General features: G+C 34.7%; 1 protein-coding gene across 1 annotated transcript in view; it reads right to left on the reverse strand.

Annotated features, from left to right (window-relative positions):
* Window positions 1-19,870, reverse strand: part of VPS13B (vacuolar protein sorting 13 homolog B) — a 476,916-nt gene that overhangs the window by 180,432 nt on the left and 276,614 nt on the right. The window contains 3 exon segments of the mRNA XM_037379063.1: window positions 10,517-10,628; window positions 16,308-16,716; window positions 18,515-18,656. Coding sequence (XP_037234960.1) covers window positions 10,517-10,628; window positions 16,308-16,716; window positions 18,515-18,656 — 663 coding nt within the window.

Below are 19,870 nucleotides of genomic sequence, written 5' to 3' on the forward strand. Positions count from 1 at the left end.
GTGGGCACAAAACTCATTGCCCAAAGAGAACCATAGTTTCAAGAAATATTAAAAATCAGGATTATGCCCACCTGACTCTGGGCTGCCCAAGGAAGCCCAGGGCCATGCTTCACTCCTTTAGCCCCTCCACTGGGCATGGCTAGTCTGCACATCAGTTGCTTCAGTGGGAGGTTGAGAGACCTCTCTATTCAAATAGCTCTTCAAACATCTGACATGTTTTCTCTCTGCCATGGTAAATCAATAATTAATTTGGGAAAGAATTAAGAGTTTGAAAAATATTTTCAAATGGGAAAAAGGGCCATTATTGGAGTTAAGGGAAGCAAATCATTACACAACCTGATTTCCCTGAAGAAGGGGTGTTTCAATGCTGGTTGAGAACAGAGAGAGACATGAGTTTTCTGAGGGGTTAATTTAAAATGTGCAAAAGGTTATGAAACTAGGTGAAGAAATTATTCTTGCTAGGGAGAAGATGACAAGAAGTGCAATAACCTTAAGGTCTCAATAAAAAGCCCCCACAACCAACTATGCATAACAAGTACTTATCATCTAAAGATTAGGAAATATCAAGGCAAGGAGTTCAAAATATTTAGCATTTCGGTATATAAAATGATAATAGAATATAATGAAAAGCTCAAAAAGATTAAAAATAACCAAAATTAAAACAAATTTTTATTTGTTTGAATTTATTTTGATTAGCTTCACCATAACAGGCTTCATCACAGCAGAACTGCAGCTTTTTGGAAAAAAGGAAATGGAAAAAACTATGTCAAACAGCACTTCAAACCAGTACAAAGGAAATCCTAATCTCTCCCCCACTCAGTCACCATAAACATATTACAGATTTCAAAACTGAAGTTGTATGAACTTCATGCGTCAAGCTCCATATATACCACAGAGCAAATACTAATGAACTGTGTTAAACCAGTGTTTGAAACAAGAAATATCACAGGATCAAGGAAACTCTGAGTTCAGGCTGCCACGTATCTTTACCTTAGCCTTGACTTTGCAGAACATACAGTAGTTAAGATCACCCACAGCTGAGAAGCCTTTTTATAGAACAAAGTATAGCACACTAGCTCAACAGTGAAAGCAATGCCCTTGTGAAAGTTTCACTTTACAACTGCTATTTACTTCTGACCTTAAGCTGTTAAATGATAGCATCTTTATTAAATAGTCAAAGAAATGAAGTACATGCTACAATAAGTTATATAAAATACGGCACTGAACACTTTGTAGACTCCTTTTTTGAAGAGATGCTTCTCTCATGCCTGTCTCCCAGCTTCACAGCTAAACTGTCTGACCTGAGAATTTCATGACCTGAACCTACAGGCCAGTTGGAAAGGAGTCTGGAAACCTATCGCTAATTTAGTTCTAAATCACACACAGGTGTCAGAATGAACTACACCTAAATAATGAAACGATCATAACCACAATGTAAACTCAAAAGCTTTACCAGAAAAACTAAATGCAGTGCCCTAAGCACTAATAGTGAGATCTTCACTCTCCTGCAACTCCTTCACTGCTAAGCAAGTGGACTAGAGTGAGGCAAACGGCCAAAATAAGGCTTGAACATGGAGCATGAAGACATAATTTACCCACTGAAGTGTGTGTGCAAGCCAGACATAGCTGGTCAGGCATTGACCTGGCACTGATACATGAGGCCAGAGGAGACTAACGCATTGCCCTGCACTGCTAAAGAATGGGCACCTTCACAAGATGCCCAAGCTCAGAGTGCTTCTCCTCATCACACCTCACCACTGGAATCCCTCCCAAACATGTATGCAAGTTCCCATGACCTTCCAGGTCAAATTTGAAGGAATTTGAGAAATCTGTGAAGTTGCTCTTTGAAATCTCTGCCTGTGTCTACAGCAGGACTATTGGGCACAAAACGCATCTCTGTGTATCTCAAAAAAAGTAACCTCATCCCCCCTCCTCCTCACAGAGGGCTGGGATGCTGCTGGGGTGAGGAACACAGTTGTGCAAATACCTCAGCCAAGTAGGAGCAGCATTACCAACTGAAAGGAAAAGCTTTGCAGATAGAATGCATATTAAGTTCTCAAAACAAAATTGAAAGTATCAATAAATCATTGAGGAGGGATGTTATTTTTAATATTTTATTTAATACACACATTGTTTGAGAGTTACTAGGAGACTTCAAAAAAATAACTTTAACAATTTTACAGATTTCACCTTTGCTCTGTTTGAATGAATTGGTTATTCCTTTGAATTCATTCTTTATTGACAGTTACTTGATCATTTTTTTTCCCTGACATATTTAATAAGGTTTCCAAAAGAGCTGCCTTGACTAACATCAAATGGATGCTTAAATAGCATAATAATGCCAGCACTCTCTCGCAGGAATGTTTCTATAAAGCATATTTCATTTTGCTTTCTACGAGGAACTGTACAAAGAAATTAAAATGTACTATAAGAATCAGATTCGGTGCTACTAAGTGAAAGAGAAAACATCAGGTGGGTATGTGTATTGACCACACAGTAATTAAACTGATTAATTAAATAGAAAATACAGTTGGAGAAATGCTGTTCTTATTACAAATTTATTTTGACTATCCAATTAAAAGGAAAAGTATTTCAAATACTGTATTTAGGCAAATTAGTTATGTATTATTGCAGATTATAGTAAAACTCACAATTAATGAAATTTCAAGTAAAAATAAGATTGGTAGTTAAAGCTGAACATTCTAAAAGTTGAATTCTGAATACAAATTTAGCTTTGAATAGCTTTTGGTATTAGATAATTAACAAGCTACATTTCTGAAACTAAATGGGCAGTTCCAGCTGTTATTTTACAATTAGTTTCCACTGAGGGTTTTAAATTAATAACTGTTGCAATAGAGTCAAACATGCCAATGTTAATTAGGAGTGGCGTTTCCATGTAATGCTATCCATATTTATGAATATTTTACTGGGCGAAAGGTCTAAGCAGACTTTTTTCTTTTTCATCCTCTCTACTAAAGATAGAAGAAGAGAGAAATGTAAAGCAGGAAAAGTCTTCACTTCCAAGCCCTGTTCCAGTGAGAGGTATAGGATTCTTACGGAAGATACGTGACATTCCTAAGGTCCTTATGCTAAAAACCCCATGGGTTCAAGTACAATAGCAAAGGACAGTATTTAGAACTTGCTATTTAATATGAACATTTTGATTTAAATCCCAATTGAACAATTAATAAAGCTAAAGATCTATGCAAAAAAATCTAAGATTGCATATCCCAATTAAATGTAGATATAACCCTGTTAAAAAAAGAAGACATATTGTGAGGAATAAAAACATCCTGGTCTGAAATCTGAAAAATTAGAAAATAAATTACAGGAACAAGTTTAAAATACTGTTACAATTTTTTTTTACTTAACACAGGAAGAATAGAACAGAAAATGGTGCCAGCTTAACTCGGTTTTATAACCTCTCAGTAATAAAAGAAATATTTCCATTTGAAATAGTAAGATTTTTTTTTTCCTAAAAGTTCTTTTCTATATAACATTACCTCTGCAGTTTTGATCCTTTTGAAATTGAAGAAAAACTGCAATAGAGATTTTATGATGCACTGTAACTTTCACTTTTTCTAATCCCCTATGGTATATATGCACATTTTATTAAGCGGCTCATTATTTCCATCAAAAACTACACATGCCTACATTTTTTCACTGATTATCTTTGTTGCCTTTATTCAAAGAAAAAGATAAAGAAACTCAGGTCGCTCAGCATTAGCTAACTCCTTGTTTGCGTACCAAATAAGCTTCAAGGAAGTATTCAAAAAAATAAACCAGAATTTTTCCATTAGAACCTTTATAAAATAATCAGCTCCTAAAAGGAAATTATTCATATTAGGTCTGCAGTCTAGGAAACATTTAGTTCTGTTAATACTAAATTTCAATGAAAAAAGATATTTTTTTTCTAACTGTTAATTGGTTTTAAAAGGAAAACATCAAGAACGAACCTTTTTGCTCATACCACAGTTACAGAAAATCCAGGATTTTTGTAACAATAATTTAAAGATAGAGTTTTTTGAATACAAACATGTCCCAAAGCAATTTAATACTGAACAAAAAAATATTCTGAAGAGAAGATGCTTATAGATGTGGGTGCTGTTGAAAAGTTTTGAAAAGCAGTTGATTTTCCAAACCACATTTGAAAGAAAAAGCAGATTTCCACACAGACTTCTGGCTATGTATGTGCTTCTTGCATAAACTCCTTCCATCATTCTTTCCTTCCGCTCACTCCAGCACTATCAGCACAGACACAGAAAATTGTTTATTACTCATCTTTTTTAACTGAAGGACTTTTGTGGGCATTACATGATTATTACATGCATGTTCTAGATAAAGCTCCTTGAAATAAAGATAAATAGCAGATATTTTATAAGAGAAACAACATTGTTTTGTTATTTGTAAATGTTTGAGTGTCAAAAGAAAACAGTAGACTATAAAAATGATGAACACAGCAGATTAGACATTTATGATAAAAAAGACTTGTATTGATGAAAAGTTTTATGAAAAAATAAGAAATAATTTACAGCTACCTTTTCATGATTAAATTCTTTACATGTAATTTTTTTGGGGGTGGGGGTGTTTAAAGAATTTCCATTTACATTCATAAATTGAAAACAGTCTAAGGACAGCTTTATGCTTTGATCTATGAAAGATCTATACATGAAAATGACCATGGAACATTCAGACCTGGACTATTAAGCTTTGATGTATGACATGAGTGAAATCCTTGGATCTCAAAAATGATGAATCCAGAGTGTAGACAATAATTAGATTTTTTATTAGCCAAGCTGAGGAAAGCTTGTGATTCCTTTCAACTAAAGTTTCAGAACTTGATAGTTTAGCAATATTAATTCTGAACTTTATAAGCAAGGCTTTTCACAATACCCTCCAAAGAGCCTGTATTCTCTGTGCTCTTTGTCAGTCGTTTCATTTTTGTATTAACAATATTTTACCTTAAAACTATTTCATTCTATCTGTTCATGGATACTCCCTAAAATTCTATTAAACAGTGTTTCATGTCAGTTTGCTAAAACAACCATGCTGGGGATGATTGGCAATTATCTACATAACCAAGCAGGCAATTTGCACAGTATTTGGTATAGCAGGGCCCTTATCCCAATTCAGAAGTAGAACTAAATGTCATCTCTATTTCACCTCCATGCTGCTTCATATTTAAGCAGAGCCATGCATCTACATCCTTTTATTTTTCAGTCAGAGAAATAGAATTGCTGGTTTTTGTGATGAGGTTCTCAGCCATTACCCTATTGATAACGTCCAGTTCTGCTGGTACTTACCACAGCTAGTGCTATTCATTGTTATAAACCCCCAACATACACACTTTTTAATTCAGTCCTTTTTATGTCATGTTTCCACTAACTAAAAGTGTTCAGAGATTCCAACTATGATCAGCTTAATTGCACTAAACACCGTTTGTATATACAGGACAATACTGTTGTAATCTAAAAAGGTGACAAAATGATCTCACAGAATGTGAGCTAATTGGGCAGAAAACTGGTTAAGATGACTACAGACACATTTGATTAGTTCCACTTCATTAAAGCATTATAATTTATTCATGCTGATATTCTACACTAGACACTTGTATTAAAAGAGAAAGAACTAAGGAAATGACAAAGGGAAAACACATGAAGACGCACAAAGAAAGAATTTTGGCATTTTGAGCTACCCCAGGAGATGCTACTCTGTTTGTTGCAGCCATCTCCATACACGGAAAGGGACCTTCTGGCCTGGTGCCCTCAGAATTGCTTTATATCCATCAAAAGTCTGTTCTTGTGACAAGTGATTAACAAACTAATAAATAATCTGCTAGGTTTGTTGTCCAGAGAAAGACTCGAGCAAATTGATCTAAATTGCTTTGAGTAGGAGGCTGGATGAGATGAACTAGAGAATTCCCTTCCAACTGAAATTATTCCATGATTCTTTGATTCCCTTGGATTTTTTTAACAGAATCAGCCACATAACTGCTTGTAGCACTCTCCACATAAAACCATATATTTATGTTTTTAGAGAAGTGCTCACTGCTAATAAACTGTAACTGATGTCCTCCAAAGTGATCAGAGCATTGCTACAAACACAACTGAAAAGTCTCTGTGCAGCTGGCATGCAGTTTAGTTCTTAATTTCATTACACTACTACTGTAGCAGAAGCATATCTTTGATGTTAGGTACCAAAGGTCCATAGATGAAGAGTTTTATGAAGATCTTGAGGAAAAAAACTTCAGCTGGAATTTTTATCTTACTAGACACCACAGCACCAAACAAGAGTGAGCCCAGGACTGAGAAATGCAATTTTTTTTGCCTCCAGAGAGATCACTGTTTTTTCCTGTAGTTACAGCATTTATAAAAAGTCCCTCCAATGTAATTTCTCGGATACCAAATAACTGGCTTTCACTCCATCAGGGCATTAACATGATTTCCCTGTCTCAGCGCTCTTCCTCACCAAAACTGCTAGACCTTTCTTTGTTTTGTCAAATGTATTTGACCATTCATTTGGCCACTTCACAAGTTCTAACATACACATGCTGTTCATACACAGCATGACTACACAAGGCAAGAAATGACCACATCATCTTGTTTTTCTGCAGCCTGCTAAGTCGTTTCCGAGCAGCAGCTCCCCCAATCCCAAGTTCAATATGATCAGGTAGCTAAACCCCCCAAAAATGTGGCGCTCTCCTTCACTGTGTAGGAGAAACTTCATTTACTCTGACTATCTGACTCCTCCAGTTTTAACTAACTGCTTTCCCCCCCTCTTTAGCCAGGCTAGGTACCTGCCTCACTTGCATCCTTATGCAAAAACACCTTTATTTTGTGCCCTGTCCCAAGTTCTTCTGGTATCTACAAGAGTTCTCCACAGAACCAGCAATTTCTTGATGGGAACATACAATTCTGGTCATATTTGTTGAAGACAAACACACCTTAGCTGGGGTTTAAGAATCAGAAATTCAGAAGAAATCCTAAAAACAAACTAACCAACTCCTAGGATTTAGTAGAAAAAAAAATGAAAAGGAAAAATTGTCTCTTACTGTGACCAGCTAAAAATGTGAAATTTCAGGAGCCATATATTTACTGTAATGGTACACGCATCTTTGTTTATTATGTGTATCAACAGTCAAAACTAAATTAATCCATTTTCTACTAGAGGGAATAGTTATTTTAAAACTAATTTTTATATGGTATAAGAAAACTGAAGTTACTATGTCAATACATTCCTTTCCAACTTCCAATAATCACCTGAAAAAAATATTTGTGCCCAAACTTTTGGGACATATTGTTTTTCCAGTATTCTATTTTCAGTTTAGTTCCCTCTACAAGTTAAGTAAACCAAGACACAGATGGAGCCACTTCAGCTTACAGGCAAGAAGCGCCCCAGTTTATTTAGTATGCAGCCATACAAGATTTACCTTTCATGCACTGGCATTCTGTTAATGATATATGAGCATATTCAGTTTTTAACATATAAATTTATGGGACAAATTTAAAAGATATTTGGGGATTCTATTCAGCCTTTAGCCAAGAAAAAGTTTCTCTGCCTTTCCTAAAAGAACAGTTTCTAAATGAGAAGCAAAAATTCTTCTTTCTCATGAAACACTACAAAAGTGACATTAATTGCATGTGGTTGTAGTTCAGACCTAAACAGAAGACTGTTTAAACCAAAGTGACACCACAAATTAAGTTTGTATCCCCACTCCAGAAACACTGCAAAGACAGTGGTTCAGACAACAATTTATTTTCTTTTATTCTATTAAAAGCAGCAGCGGCGAATTACAGGAGAAGAGAGGGTGGAAAAGACCAGAAGATGACATGTTGGGATTATTAGAATGCTGTAGCAGCTAATTCTTCAGTAATCAACAGGCTGCTATAATTACTTTTTTTTTTCTAGAGCCTCTCACGCTGGATATTGTACTACTTGTACCTCTGTTGATATTTACTGGGAAATCTTTCACCAAAATACATGAGCTACACATTGTGTGGGTTTGCTCATTTTACTACTTGATTTTTAAGCATTCTGTATTAGCTCCAGTTACACATTTTTGCTATCTAGTACCATCTACTGTGGGCAGGTTGAAAAGGGTAAGTATTGAGTTACAAAAAAAATTGTCATATTTGGAGAAATAAATACTAACATCAGGCTCGTGTTAAAAATATCCCACTGTTGGTTTTTCTTCCTTGAATACAGACTGTGTCTCCTGCCCTAACAATACAAAAACCTTTGTATTGTCTTATTTTCTGAAGAAAAATTGACAAATGGTAAAGTTCACTCCACTGGTCTAACAGCAGTGACTGCCATGTAAGAAAATGAATGGCTATCTCCAACCATGCTTCTGTAACTACAGTATGTTCTGGATCAAAGAATATGTTTTAGAAAATGCATCTACTTCAACTCCAAACTGGAATCTTGATATTTTTAATTAAAAAATATTTCTTTATATTGCTCAAAAGCATTGAGGCTTGCTTAAACAGATCAAAATAGCAACCCTCTTCCCAAAACCAAACGACCACCCACGACCAACTTCAATATTGTCTCATAAAATGCTGCAAAGTAACTTGACACTCTGCCCCGACGTTATTTTAAAAACACTAAAGCTAGTATAACTGGATGATTAAAGGAACAAAGATAAGACTGAGTCATATGACAGCTGCTGAGAAATTAGAAGAATGGTCATTGAAGCAGTTAGAGGAAATTACTGAAAATGGCAGACATTTCTCAGAAAAAGACACAGGAGGCATGAGGTTGTGAGACTGGTTACAAAGAAACCAGTAACAGTCAGATGAGAGATGTCTGTGGCCCACTGCTTATTTCTACCTTACTCATTTGCTGTCTTGATTTCTAAAGGAGGACTGGACCATATTGTAACTGTATAAAACTATGAAAACCAAATATAGACTGCAAAAACCTAGTCTGGGACATTTATGTATATAAGACCCAGAAACCCATAATGCAAAAAGACAACAGAATCTTTAAGCAATTGAGTGACTTCTGGTTTGAAAAGCACAGAATTTCTGTATTTCAGGTAAAGCCACAGACGCAAAGATACGAGACTCAAACACATAAACTGGCAGAGCTTCATTGATTTTAGATTTAAATTGCATCCTTTCTGTTGCTTACTCACTGACTTATGGCATGCATACGAGGAACATTGCATAGTTCCCCTAGGTGACAGAAACGACCTTATGGAAGCTGGTACTTGCAGCTTCCACTCTACCATAAGGGATTTTTCTGATATATTTTTGGTTGCTGTGAGAAGAGCAGAATCTACATTTGGTTCTATAACTCTCCAAGAGTCTCCTTGGACAAAGAGGGCAGAAGCAGGAAGAGCCTATGCAAACATTGGAAATATCTCTTTTATCTGTGGGTGCACTGAGAGTTGGATGAGGCCCTGTCATCCAAAGCGATTGCTGGTGCCAGGCTGCAAGGTTTCATCCACGAAAACCCCATCATACAATAGATACCATGCTCATTTTAAAAAAAATAAAATAAATTATAAACTACTATAACTAAACATACAACCAAACCCACTAATTTAAATGTTTCCACATGGAAATATAAAGAAAAAGACTCTCTAACAACTTCTAAGTGATCAGAAGTGAAACTGGAGATATTTCATGGTCTCCTAAAAATCCCAGTCTTGACAAAAAGTAAAACTTGCTGTCATTTTCTAGGCAGTAAATGTTTTACTGCTGGGAAAAGATTTTGATGTTTGTAATTTCTATTGAAGAGCACTATGAAGTAGTTAAAAATATTTCCACATCTGAAAAACAGACCAACGGGAAGTATAAGACACTTGTTCATCTGTATTTCTGTGACTTTTCTCACTTGGTATTATTTGCAACCATACTTTCATGTCTGGCAACAGTGCCAACTCTACTAAGGATCATATATTACTTTTATCATGTTGATTACATATGTTCACCAGTTTTGCTGCCTATATATGATTAGTGTGGTTTGCACATACTTAGTGACACAATCCAGAGCATGACATTTTCACAGAAAATGTGTTTACTGGCAAAGAGGTCCTTAGAAGTTTGCCTTCTTTTCAGCTTTGATCTACATGACATCAGGAAACCTACAGTTTGAATATATGTTTACCATTTATATTATTAAGATCTATCTCCTTCACACTATATGGCTACTGAGCACTTTGGTAGTCGCAAAAAATTTCCTTTCCTCTTAGGTGAACTTAGTAGTAGCTGAATAAAAAAAAGCCTCTTAAAATGTTCTCATCTGTGAGCTTAAGCTTTATAATGACTTGACATTTAAATTCTGTTATTCATCAGCACTTCACAGAAGAACTTGATTTGTCTAAATGGATTTGAAAGCCCACAAGTGAAGAAAATCAGAAAAACCTGCTTTTGAATATCAAAAGATTGTATGTGAAAAGTATTTTTACAGGCTGCACGTACCAGTTTTATTGATCAATTAACTTCTCCCAAAAATGAATTTTTCTGAGACCATATATTAAAACCCAAACCCTTCCCCCAACACTTACTGATAAATGTCTTTTCTGAGCACAGCTCTACTAAGGGGGTTGTCAGCCTGAGGAGCCATAGAGACAGATCCAATCTTGAGAACCAAAGTGTCTTCTTTAATTGCTGGATTAGCTGTAGTTAGGAGAACAGAAAATATGTTTGATTAGAAGTCAAATGCACATAGCAGAAATGCTGAAAACCTATTTCTTATAAAAATCTAAATAAGAATGTCTCCTAAGGATTCAGTTCTGCTCAGGAGCAACAACTAGTGCAAAAAAAAAAAAAGCCATGAAATTAATAGCATTGTTGTGATACCTAAGACAAAGCTACTGTCATTTAATTTCCCCACAGAGTTTTATCACGCAACTAAATCCTGGTCTGTGATTTCTCATTTTCTCTGATGCTTTTTTTTTTTTTTCTGTTCAAAATTATGTTAATCCCACAGACTACTTTGTGATCTGTCTGTTTGTCCAATAATTATCTGCTGATATATTAGCATGTAACACACTCTGAATCATACACCCTTTTTAATATGGGCCTAGGTCCTTTAGATGTAAAACACTACAGGATATTACGATGTAATCATCCTAGAAGCATTTGGTATGGGTTGCAACACACATGAAAAGTTCAAACACAAGGAATGAAACAAGAGAATCTGAAATCTGACACATATACAAAGTACAAGATGTAGTACTGGACAGTAAATTTCACATCAATAAAAAAATTATTCCAAGAAGAAAAAATTCCATTTTCTACTTCATCTCTATCATATTCAAATTTCACCCACATGTACAAATTCTTAGTTTTAAAAGCAGTAGTCATACTAGAAAACCAAAAAGTTCTGCCCAGAAAACACCAGCATTTCTTGTAGCAAACAAAGTGTGTAAATTTTCCTTACAGGAAAAGACTGAGTCTACTGCATCTCCTTCTCAGCAGACACAGACATACAGAAAGCATTTGGATAAGTTTCTGCTCAGAAGACTGCATCGTAACTAGGAAGGCCCCTGAGAACATGTGATGCAAGGTCAAAGAGTTCATCATCTGAAGTGAAATGGTCCACTGCAACACCAGCGTGACACATAACAAGGACGGAACAACATCACACTCACTCCCATGCCCAAGGAAATTCTGCAAGACTCTCATATCTGAGTTCTGAAAACAAAACGATAGTAGCAGAACATAGTTTAAATATTCCACTGAAGAGTGAAATTCCTGGTGTGGAAAGAATTAGCAAAATCTATGAGCTTAAAAAATGGCTTCTTCAGACCTGTTAATGTATCTGTGAATAAGACACCATGCTTTGCAGCTATACATACACATCTGTATATTTTTAAACAGATATATGAAATCACATAATTCACAGAAATTTTAATAAAATACTTTGAAACAACTGTAGGGAATGCTGCAGTAAACATGCAGCAGAATGGTAACACAAGTTCCAACACACAACTAAATCACAACAGAAGAGATTTACGTAAAAGAATATCATCTACTTAAAAAGCAAAGTCAAATTCTTTAGATCCCCAAAGCAGAGCAAAACCATATACAGATGGTTTGGTTGCCAGAACTAAGGTAGAAAAGTTAAGCTGACAACAAAGTCTTGTTTGTGACTAAATCAGAAACCATCTCTTCAACTTTTACATCAAAAAACACATAAGGCATTGTACCAAGTATTAGAATTGCTGCCACTGTACATTTAACATATTGGATTTTTTTTCCTGATACTCACATAAGAACTAGGAGCAAAGGTATTAAATATACTTCAAATTGTAATTGCATCTTAATTAGGTGGAAAATGCCTTAATCTGAGAAGTGGTTCTTAATAAAATATATCTTAGGCTAAGAATTTTAGTTTTTCTCTCACACACTGCAAAGCAAAATAAACACAGGACTACTCATCACAGTCTCTATTATGTAAGCATTTTAGGATTTTTTTTTCAAGGCTGGACATGGTTCTTTTGTGTACAGCTTCCTGTAGGTCAAGAAATTAAGTCAATCTCAGAAAGCACTACAGGAATTAATATTTTCAGCTGGTTTCTAATGAGTGGTAATCTGAGTCATGACTTAGGATGATGAATTCATATCTCCATTCAGTAACTGATGAATGATGTCTTAGCTTTTCAAAACGTATGAATGATGTAGTAAACATAACCACAGTCATTATAAATATATTACAAAAATGGGGGTGGGGGGGGTGGGGGTGGGGGTGGAAGTTCTATGCTACACAACATAAGTACAATCTTGGAAAACCTTACATAACCAAGCATAATAATGTTCAGAATCTCACTTGGTTTAACCCACTCATCTCAGTCGTCTCTTTGCTGAGCTAAAAACATTATGCTCTTTTAAACCTTCCTGGTAAGGCTTCTTCTTCAGCACTTTATTAACGTTTGTGGTGCTCTTCTGTACCCTCTCCACTTTTACCAACACCCATTTTTTATAACAGAAAGCAAATTGGACATGATATTCAATTATCTGCCACATACAGAAATACAGTTACCTTCCTTATTTCATTTCACTTATGTCCACTGTGACCCTTAAACTGTTTTCACCCACTGTTTCCCAGGAGAGCCTCTCCGGTCCTGAATAAATACTCTGCATAAATTGTTTCCCTGATATTTAACATGAGCTTTAAAAGATTCAGTATATTTTCAACAAGCAGTGATATAAGCAGTGATCCAGATGCATGGCCTATAGAGTCCTTAACATTATTTTCTTCTGGAAATACTTTGCAACATACGTTGATGCTAGCAGCAATGGTTTTATACTTACTTTCAGATTATTAAATACCAATTCCACTTATTATTCCCAACTGACAACTTGGTTTTGTCGTTTTTTTAGACTTCTACTTGGCCATTTTTAATTCATTTAACATTTCCACAGATATTGTATGGGGATGTATTTAAATTTGAATACCAAGAGACACAATGTCAAACTCCTTACAAAATTCTAGAGCGTATCAAAACTTTGCTAACATTTTATCAGCTAAGAATTGAAACCATAATAAAGAATGGAAGTCAGATGTGTTTAACAAGATTAATTTTCCATAAAACCATGTTTATTATCATGTAACAAATATGTAATTCTCCATTAACTGAATCCTGTAGTTGATTTTTTCCTTTATGTTCTCTGAGGGAGACTAATAAAAGCACCTGTCTTCATTTTATTTTAAAATCACACTTTTCATTTTACTAAATATACCTCCAGCTGTCTAAAACCTGCTCTTCCAAGGCGTGTTAAAAATTAGCCTCAGCAGACTAAGATCCCTGAGCACAAGTTACTCTTGATTTGAAACTGTTTAATAGTAAGCAAGGAGGATGTTACAGACCATATGTTATGACAAACTTCAAAGTAGAGAGTCATGCTCATGTGACAAGAATATATCACTTCTACAAATGCAGGACATACGTTTATTCAGTATGCTGCCTTTTCTTTTTCACTATCAACAAATTTATCATGTCCTTTCTACTGATTCCTGGTGTTTTGCTCCTAGTACGCACTAAAAAAAAGTTCTATTGTCCTCAACCAGCCAGATGTGGATTTTCCCTGTCTTCACCACTTCTTATCAGTTTTTCGCAATTCACATTTTTTATTTATAGTGTTCTGCTATGCAGTAATTCTTGTTTCTATTTGTTATATATTGCTTTTATATATCTAGTTGTCTTTACTTCTTCACTAAGTGTGGGCTGTTGGCCAGAGCTTGAGACACACCTGATATATTAACAAATAAACTCTGAGGGAAAGCAGTATTGCTTATTGTCTAGGATAAAATACTGTCCTGAAGTCCACCAGAAAAACAAATGTTCATCTGGTGCTGCTGCAAAACCCATGAAACTAAAATGTTATAAAATTGTGTGGGTATATGTGTGCATGCATGTGTGTAAATTCCTCAGGGGAAAATCCATGATTTTGATTATTTCACAGTGTTTATGTACCACAGTTCACTGTGCAAGTTTACTTTTGGATTGCAACAATATAGAACAGATTTGCTTTTTATTTTTTTTTAACTTGACACAAAGTCACAATTACATGTGCTTTTTTTTGGGAGGATAGTTTTCATAGCTATCAGTAGGTACAAGGTATGCACAGCAGATGACTGAATAGATGAAAAACTGAGGTAATTGTTCTACTTTTACTGCAGTGATAATGCAAATATTATTAGATTAAAAATCTCTCTTAATCAATGAATGAGGTCTTATGGGGGCATAATTCCACAACATATAACTTTTCTGACCTTGCACAACAGTAACACGGGTTATATTCAACTCTTACTCCTTATTACTGTTTCTAATTTCTATTGTTCTTGAAGACAATAAGCGGTAGAAGAGAGAAGCAATTTATTTTACATTTCAGAACAGATGAGTTTGGGAAAATCTGGGGTGAAAGAAGAAATGAACAAGGATGGTACTGATTTTCATAGTGCTAATATTTTAGAATTTTCCAGTGGAGGAGATTAGCTAGGTTTCTTATTCATTTAGTAAAGCTAATCTTTAGCATTACTCTTTAAAAGCATACATAATTTTTCTTCCTACATCCATGTTTAACCATGGCAATTCTGTTCTTTGCATACATTTTCAAGCAAGGGATAGCAACAAGACAAAGTTCTTTATAATTTCTGTATCATTTCTTTTTTATGAAGTATGCAGCTACAGAGCAATAAAAACACTTTTTTTAAAAAAAAAATATTTCCTTGACAGCATGCCCTAGAACTCCCTTCCAACTAGGATCATAATTCTTTCTTGCCAACATAGCCAGTCTAATTTTATCTTACTGTGTTTTCAGCATTCCCAGTTGGAAAATTGTAGAGGATGCTGGCAAAAAAACAATCTATGTAAATTCTCACTGTCTGCACTTCTCACAATTAGGTTATGAGAAAAATCTTAAGACTATACTCTTAGGATTATATTTGTGCTATCACACATCATGGTAAAAAAACCTCCATACCTATAGGACTTATGTAATCATATCATGATACCACTAAAACACTTTTTTTTTTTTTTTAATTTCTAGAAGAATTGTTGGTAATGGAAATTATCACATTTCTACTAGCTATTACATGGTGTAATTTTAATGTCAGCATCTTTTTACTTACATATAATGTCTGTAAAAGGGGTGTAAATGTATTTTACATATTAAAGGAAAACAATTTCTTACCGAAAAAAAAAGATTATCCATAGTTCAATTGGCTACTTACTGTTGTCTGAAAGAACAGCTTATGCTATCCACACCTCTAAATATCTGAAAGCCTGTTACATAAACAAGTCTGAACAGCTTCAACTAAGACTTGCTAAATAAATTACAAACTGTATCATCTGTTAGGCATCAATCACAAAGTACATTTTAATAACGTTCTTCAAACTCAACTGGAATATCTACCTGCTTTGCTATTGCACCATTTTCTAGGTGCTAATTTCTACAACAGCTAAGGTTTCCTGCTTACGCTCCATTGCTGGAACAGGCATCTACGGAACACTGAACTGGTATCAGCACAATTAGAGTTGACACAAGAATAACCACGGCAGAATTGGGTAAAGTTCTCTTTCCACAATTCTTGACCTTTTTTTTTTTTTTTTTTTTTTTTTTTAATAACCACATTTTAAATGCAAGCTTTATAGATACCGGGAAAGTAAAGGTCAAATAAGTACCTAAAACCAACTTTCCAGCAGATCTGCAGAGACATAGCATAAATGTGAGATTTTCCTATCTCTGACCCTTAAAACTGAAGGCCATAGCAATGGCCAGCAATTTAACTAAGTTGCAGGATTCATCTACAATAATGAACAGAAAAATCTCTACCATAAAATACTGTACCTTCTGTAGTATGATGATCTTCCTCATTTTTGGGAAAGAAGACTCTTATTACACCAGTGTTGATATAAATCAATGGCAAGTTGCGGGAAGTTAGAGCATGAGTCCTCATAGGTTGGCCTGGTGATTTTCTTTTCTCCTTTTGGCTCCTTGACAACCTGGCTTGAAAAATACTTGCAATCGCATTAAGCAAAGGAAAACAGAGGACCACATCAAAGGCTTGAGCAGAGAGAAGGATCTCATGAAGAAAGTGAGGAGAACCATCAGTGTGACCTTCTGATAGCTTATGGAATGTTCTTCGCTCATTTCTTGATATCAGTTTATGCCGGACGTTTTTTGTCACAGCTTTGGTGTAAGTGAGAGAAAGAAATCCATGCTGTTGGTGTGAGCCATCTAAAAGTTTTGCAGTTGTCTGTTTCAAGGGGAAAAAAAAGAAGAAATAAACTGCTGTAAAAATGTATGCATATAACATCCATCAACTACCATATTTTCTGTTAGTTAGGATGTTTATGGTTCTGTATTGTCTAATAGCCTTCCACTGCCTCTGAACAACAGAAAAAAATTCTTTTGTTTTCTTGAATGGACAATTTGCCCATAGTATGTCCATACTTCCGTGTATTGTGTCAGTTAAAAAACCATGAATTGCTGAACATTTTCTCTTTTCTGACTACTTATATTGTATGAAATTAAAATCCAATCAGCCAAAAAACCCCCGATGTATTCAAGAGTCTAAATTTACCAAAATTTTCCAATGACATTTCACAGAGTTATATATTTTGATTTCTTCTTCACTTTATAGACATTTTCAAAGTAGACTTAACTCCCTTGCATTGTTCCCTCTGTATGTGCAGACATCATAGGTGCTAAAATAATGCCTGGGTGCTAAGATAGCTTCACTCCATCTAAACATGGGTGTATAAACCACCCATAGTCAGCTATATAAGAATTGGGCTGATTTTGCCCTATCACCTCTGAGTATTTAAAGAGAATAGCTGTACCACGTGCTAAAGCATGTCAGTTAAATAAAGATACATTGCACTGTACTTTAGAAATAGCAGATTCTTCCACTTTGGACAGATTTCCTAGCTAAAGATAATCACATGCTTCACTCCCAGAAGATGTATAGTACAGTTCTCATGTTATCTTTGAAAGTCTTTCAGTCATACATTTTTAGTGAGTGAAAAATGTAAAAACAGTAACCAGGAGAACCATTATTTTAACAGTGTAATAAACACGTTGACAGAATTCTGTAAGATTGTTTAAATATTAGCTTTAATCATACAAGCACAAATAAAAGCAACTACATTTTGCAAGTAGTTGCTTCTTTCAGCATCTTAAAATTGATTAAAAACAATTTAATGTAATTAAAACCTTACTAACAGAAGAACAACTCTTTCTAAATAAACAGGATATATGGCCTAAATGCTGAAAAACTGGAAGCTGTTATGACTAAGTGAATTAAAACATATAAGTTAACTTCCTATAGGAACTGAAACAAACAGAGTAAGAGAAAGTATTATCAATCAATATTCATGATTAAAGTAAATCAGAACACACAGAACTTCCACTAACATAAAACGATTCTATAATGCCATACATTTGTGAAAATAAAGAGCCCAATATCATAAGATATAAAGTCTTCCAAGGATAAACAAGCAAGAAAAGAAGGGGTTAAATATCTCACACTGAGATATTCTGAATCAGCAAGCTATGTTCCAACCATTCAAAAGAAAAACTTAAATATGAAATTAAGTGCTGCATTATCATAATTATAGAAATAATTTTAAAAGATTGCATAAAGTTATATTGCACTAATATAAAGTATTTAAACCCCTAAGGTATCAGAATTATAAGAGCAAAATGCAGCGTTCAGTAGTAGCTTTTACATATTTGGTCTCCAAACACTACTCTCTGTGCTCTCTTTTAATATAAACGAACCCCACCAACTTCAGTGGACTGCTGTTATGTACCAGGTTGTGAATCATCAACCCTCACTCCCATATCTACTAAAAAAGGACTAACAACTATTACTAAAGGGTAAGAGGGAAATAACACAACTAACATAATATAAGCAATAAATATATTCAGTAAAAAAAAATAATTAGATTACAAGGAACAACAGCCATTTGAGTTTGTTGTGTTTTTTTACTCCAAGTGGCATTTATTAGTGGAAGTTCTGTAGTACAAATTTGTTACAAAAAGATTCTTACAGAGGGGAAGAAGCCAGAGAAATTACTGAAAGGGTCCTGCTTGCTGATGGGTCGAACCAACAAGGTACGTCTGTTCAGCTTGTCAGTACAGGAAAGGAACACACCTCCATATTGCCCCAGAGACCAAGAATCTTCCCCAAAGCTTGAGGTAATAAATGATACATGGAAGATGAAAACACAAAAAGCAATAAAAAACCCAAGACAAACCACAACTGCTATAATTAAAAAAAAAATTATTAACATTAAACTTGCAAGTCTTATGTAACTGCAAGATAAAGCCTACGTCATCTTTTCCTGAAAAGCTGAAATTCAATCAGATAAGCAAAAAACTGGTAAAAAAAGAAAGAAACATCATCAAATCCTATGTGAAAGGACAACCTACAGCCAGAGGTCTAGAGACATGAGAATAAAAGTATACTTAAATTCTGCATACAGGAAAGGGACTTACCCCTGGATTTTCAGCCAATAGCTTTATTAGAATGAGGAGGAGAATAATTACAAGAACCAAGAAACTGTGAAGGAAAAGCCGTACTCATGTATATTACAAAATCACAGTATTACTTAGAAAAAATAAGCTATTAAGTAGTAAAATGTGCTTTGTACTATAGTTCTTGTAATAATTCTTTTTAGCATATGTAAGAATAAAGAAAAATACATTGCTTAAGAAGAGTTATTCAGGTAAGCACTTTATTTTACTAAAAAAATCTCACCAAAAGCTTTTCTCTGCATTGTAGAAATATTCCTTCAAAATGTCCTGACTGCCAGTCTCCCCCTGGCCTGGAAGACAGAATGTTTACCTTATCTATTCTCTGCTTTTTGTTTTAGTCCACAGAGATTTAAGAATATAAAAAGGTACTCCAAAGGCATTATGAAATATAAGTCAGAACAGTAACAATTTTGTTAAGTGGCATAAGTTGTGTTTTGTTTTTCTTTTTCAAGCCTCAATATAAATTTAGCAAACAAGAACACCCTGAAGTAAAAAATGTTTCTAATGGAGCATTAGGCTTTTAGGACTGAAGTACCTTCTCTCAAGTTTTCCATAGAATCTGTGGACAAAGAAGCTTGTTAAGAGCACCTAGCTGGGATTCCAAAGCATTTTAAAGCATCATGACTTGACGTTAACAGAGTTTTAAAAATCAATTATTTTTAAATGATTATCAAATCTGTACAGACAATAACTACATTTGTAACTTGGGCAAAAGAACAGGAATTTAAATTTTTTTTAAGACAACTGATCAGTAAAAGAAGTCTCAGAAATGGCGATAACTTCGCTAAGTTGATACTAAATCTCCTTCCTATTGTACATAGGGAACAATAAATGTCCAATAAGACCCTGCAGACATTGGCTCCTAAGTT

This window comes from Falco rusticolus, chromosome 3 (assembly GCF_015220075.1).
Source record: "Falco rusticolus isolate bFalRus1 chromosome 3, bFalRus1.pri, whole genome shotgun sequence".
Taxonomy (NCBI): domain Eukaryota; kingdom Metazoa; phylum Chordata; class Aves; order Falconiformes; family Falconidae; genus Falco; species Falco rusticolus.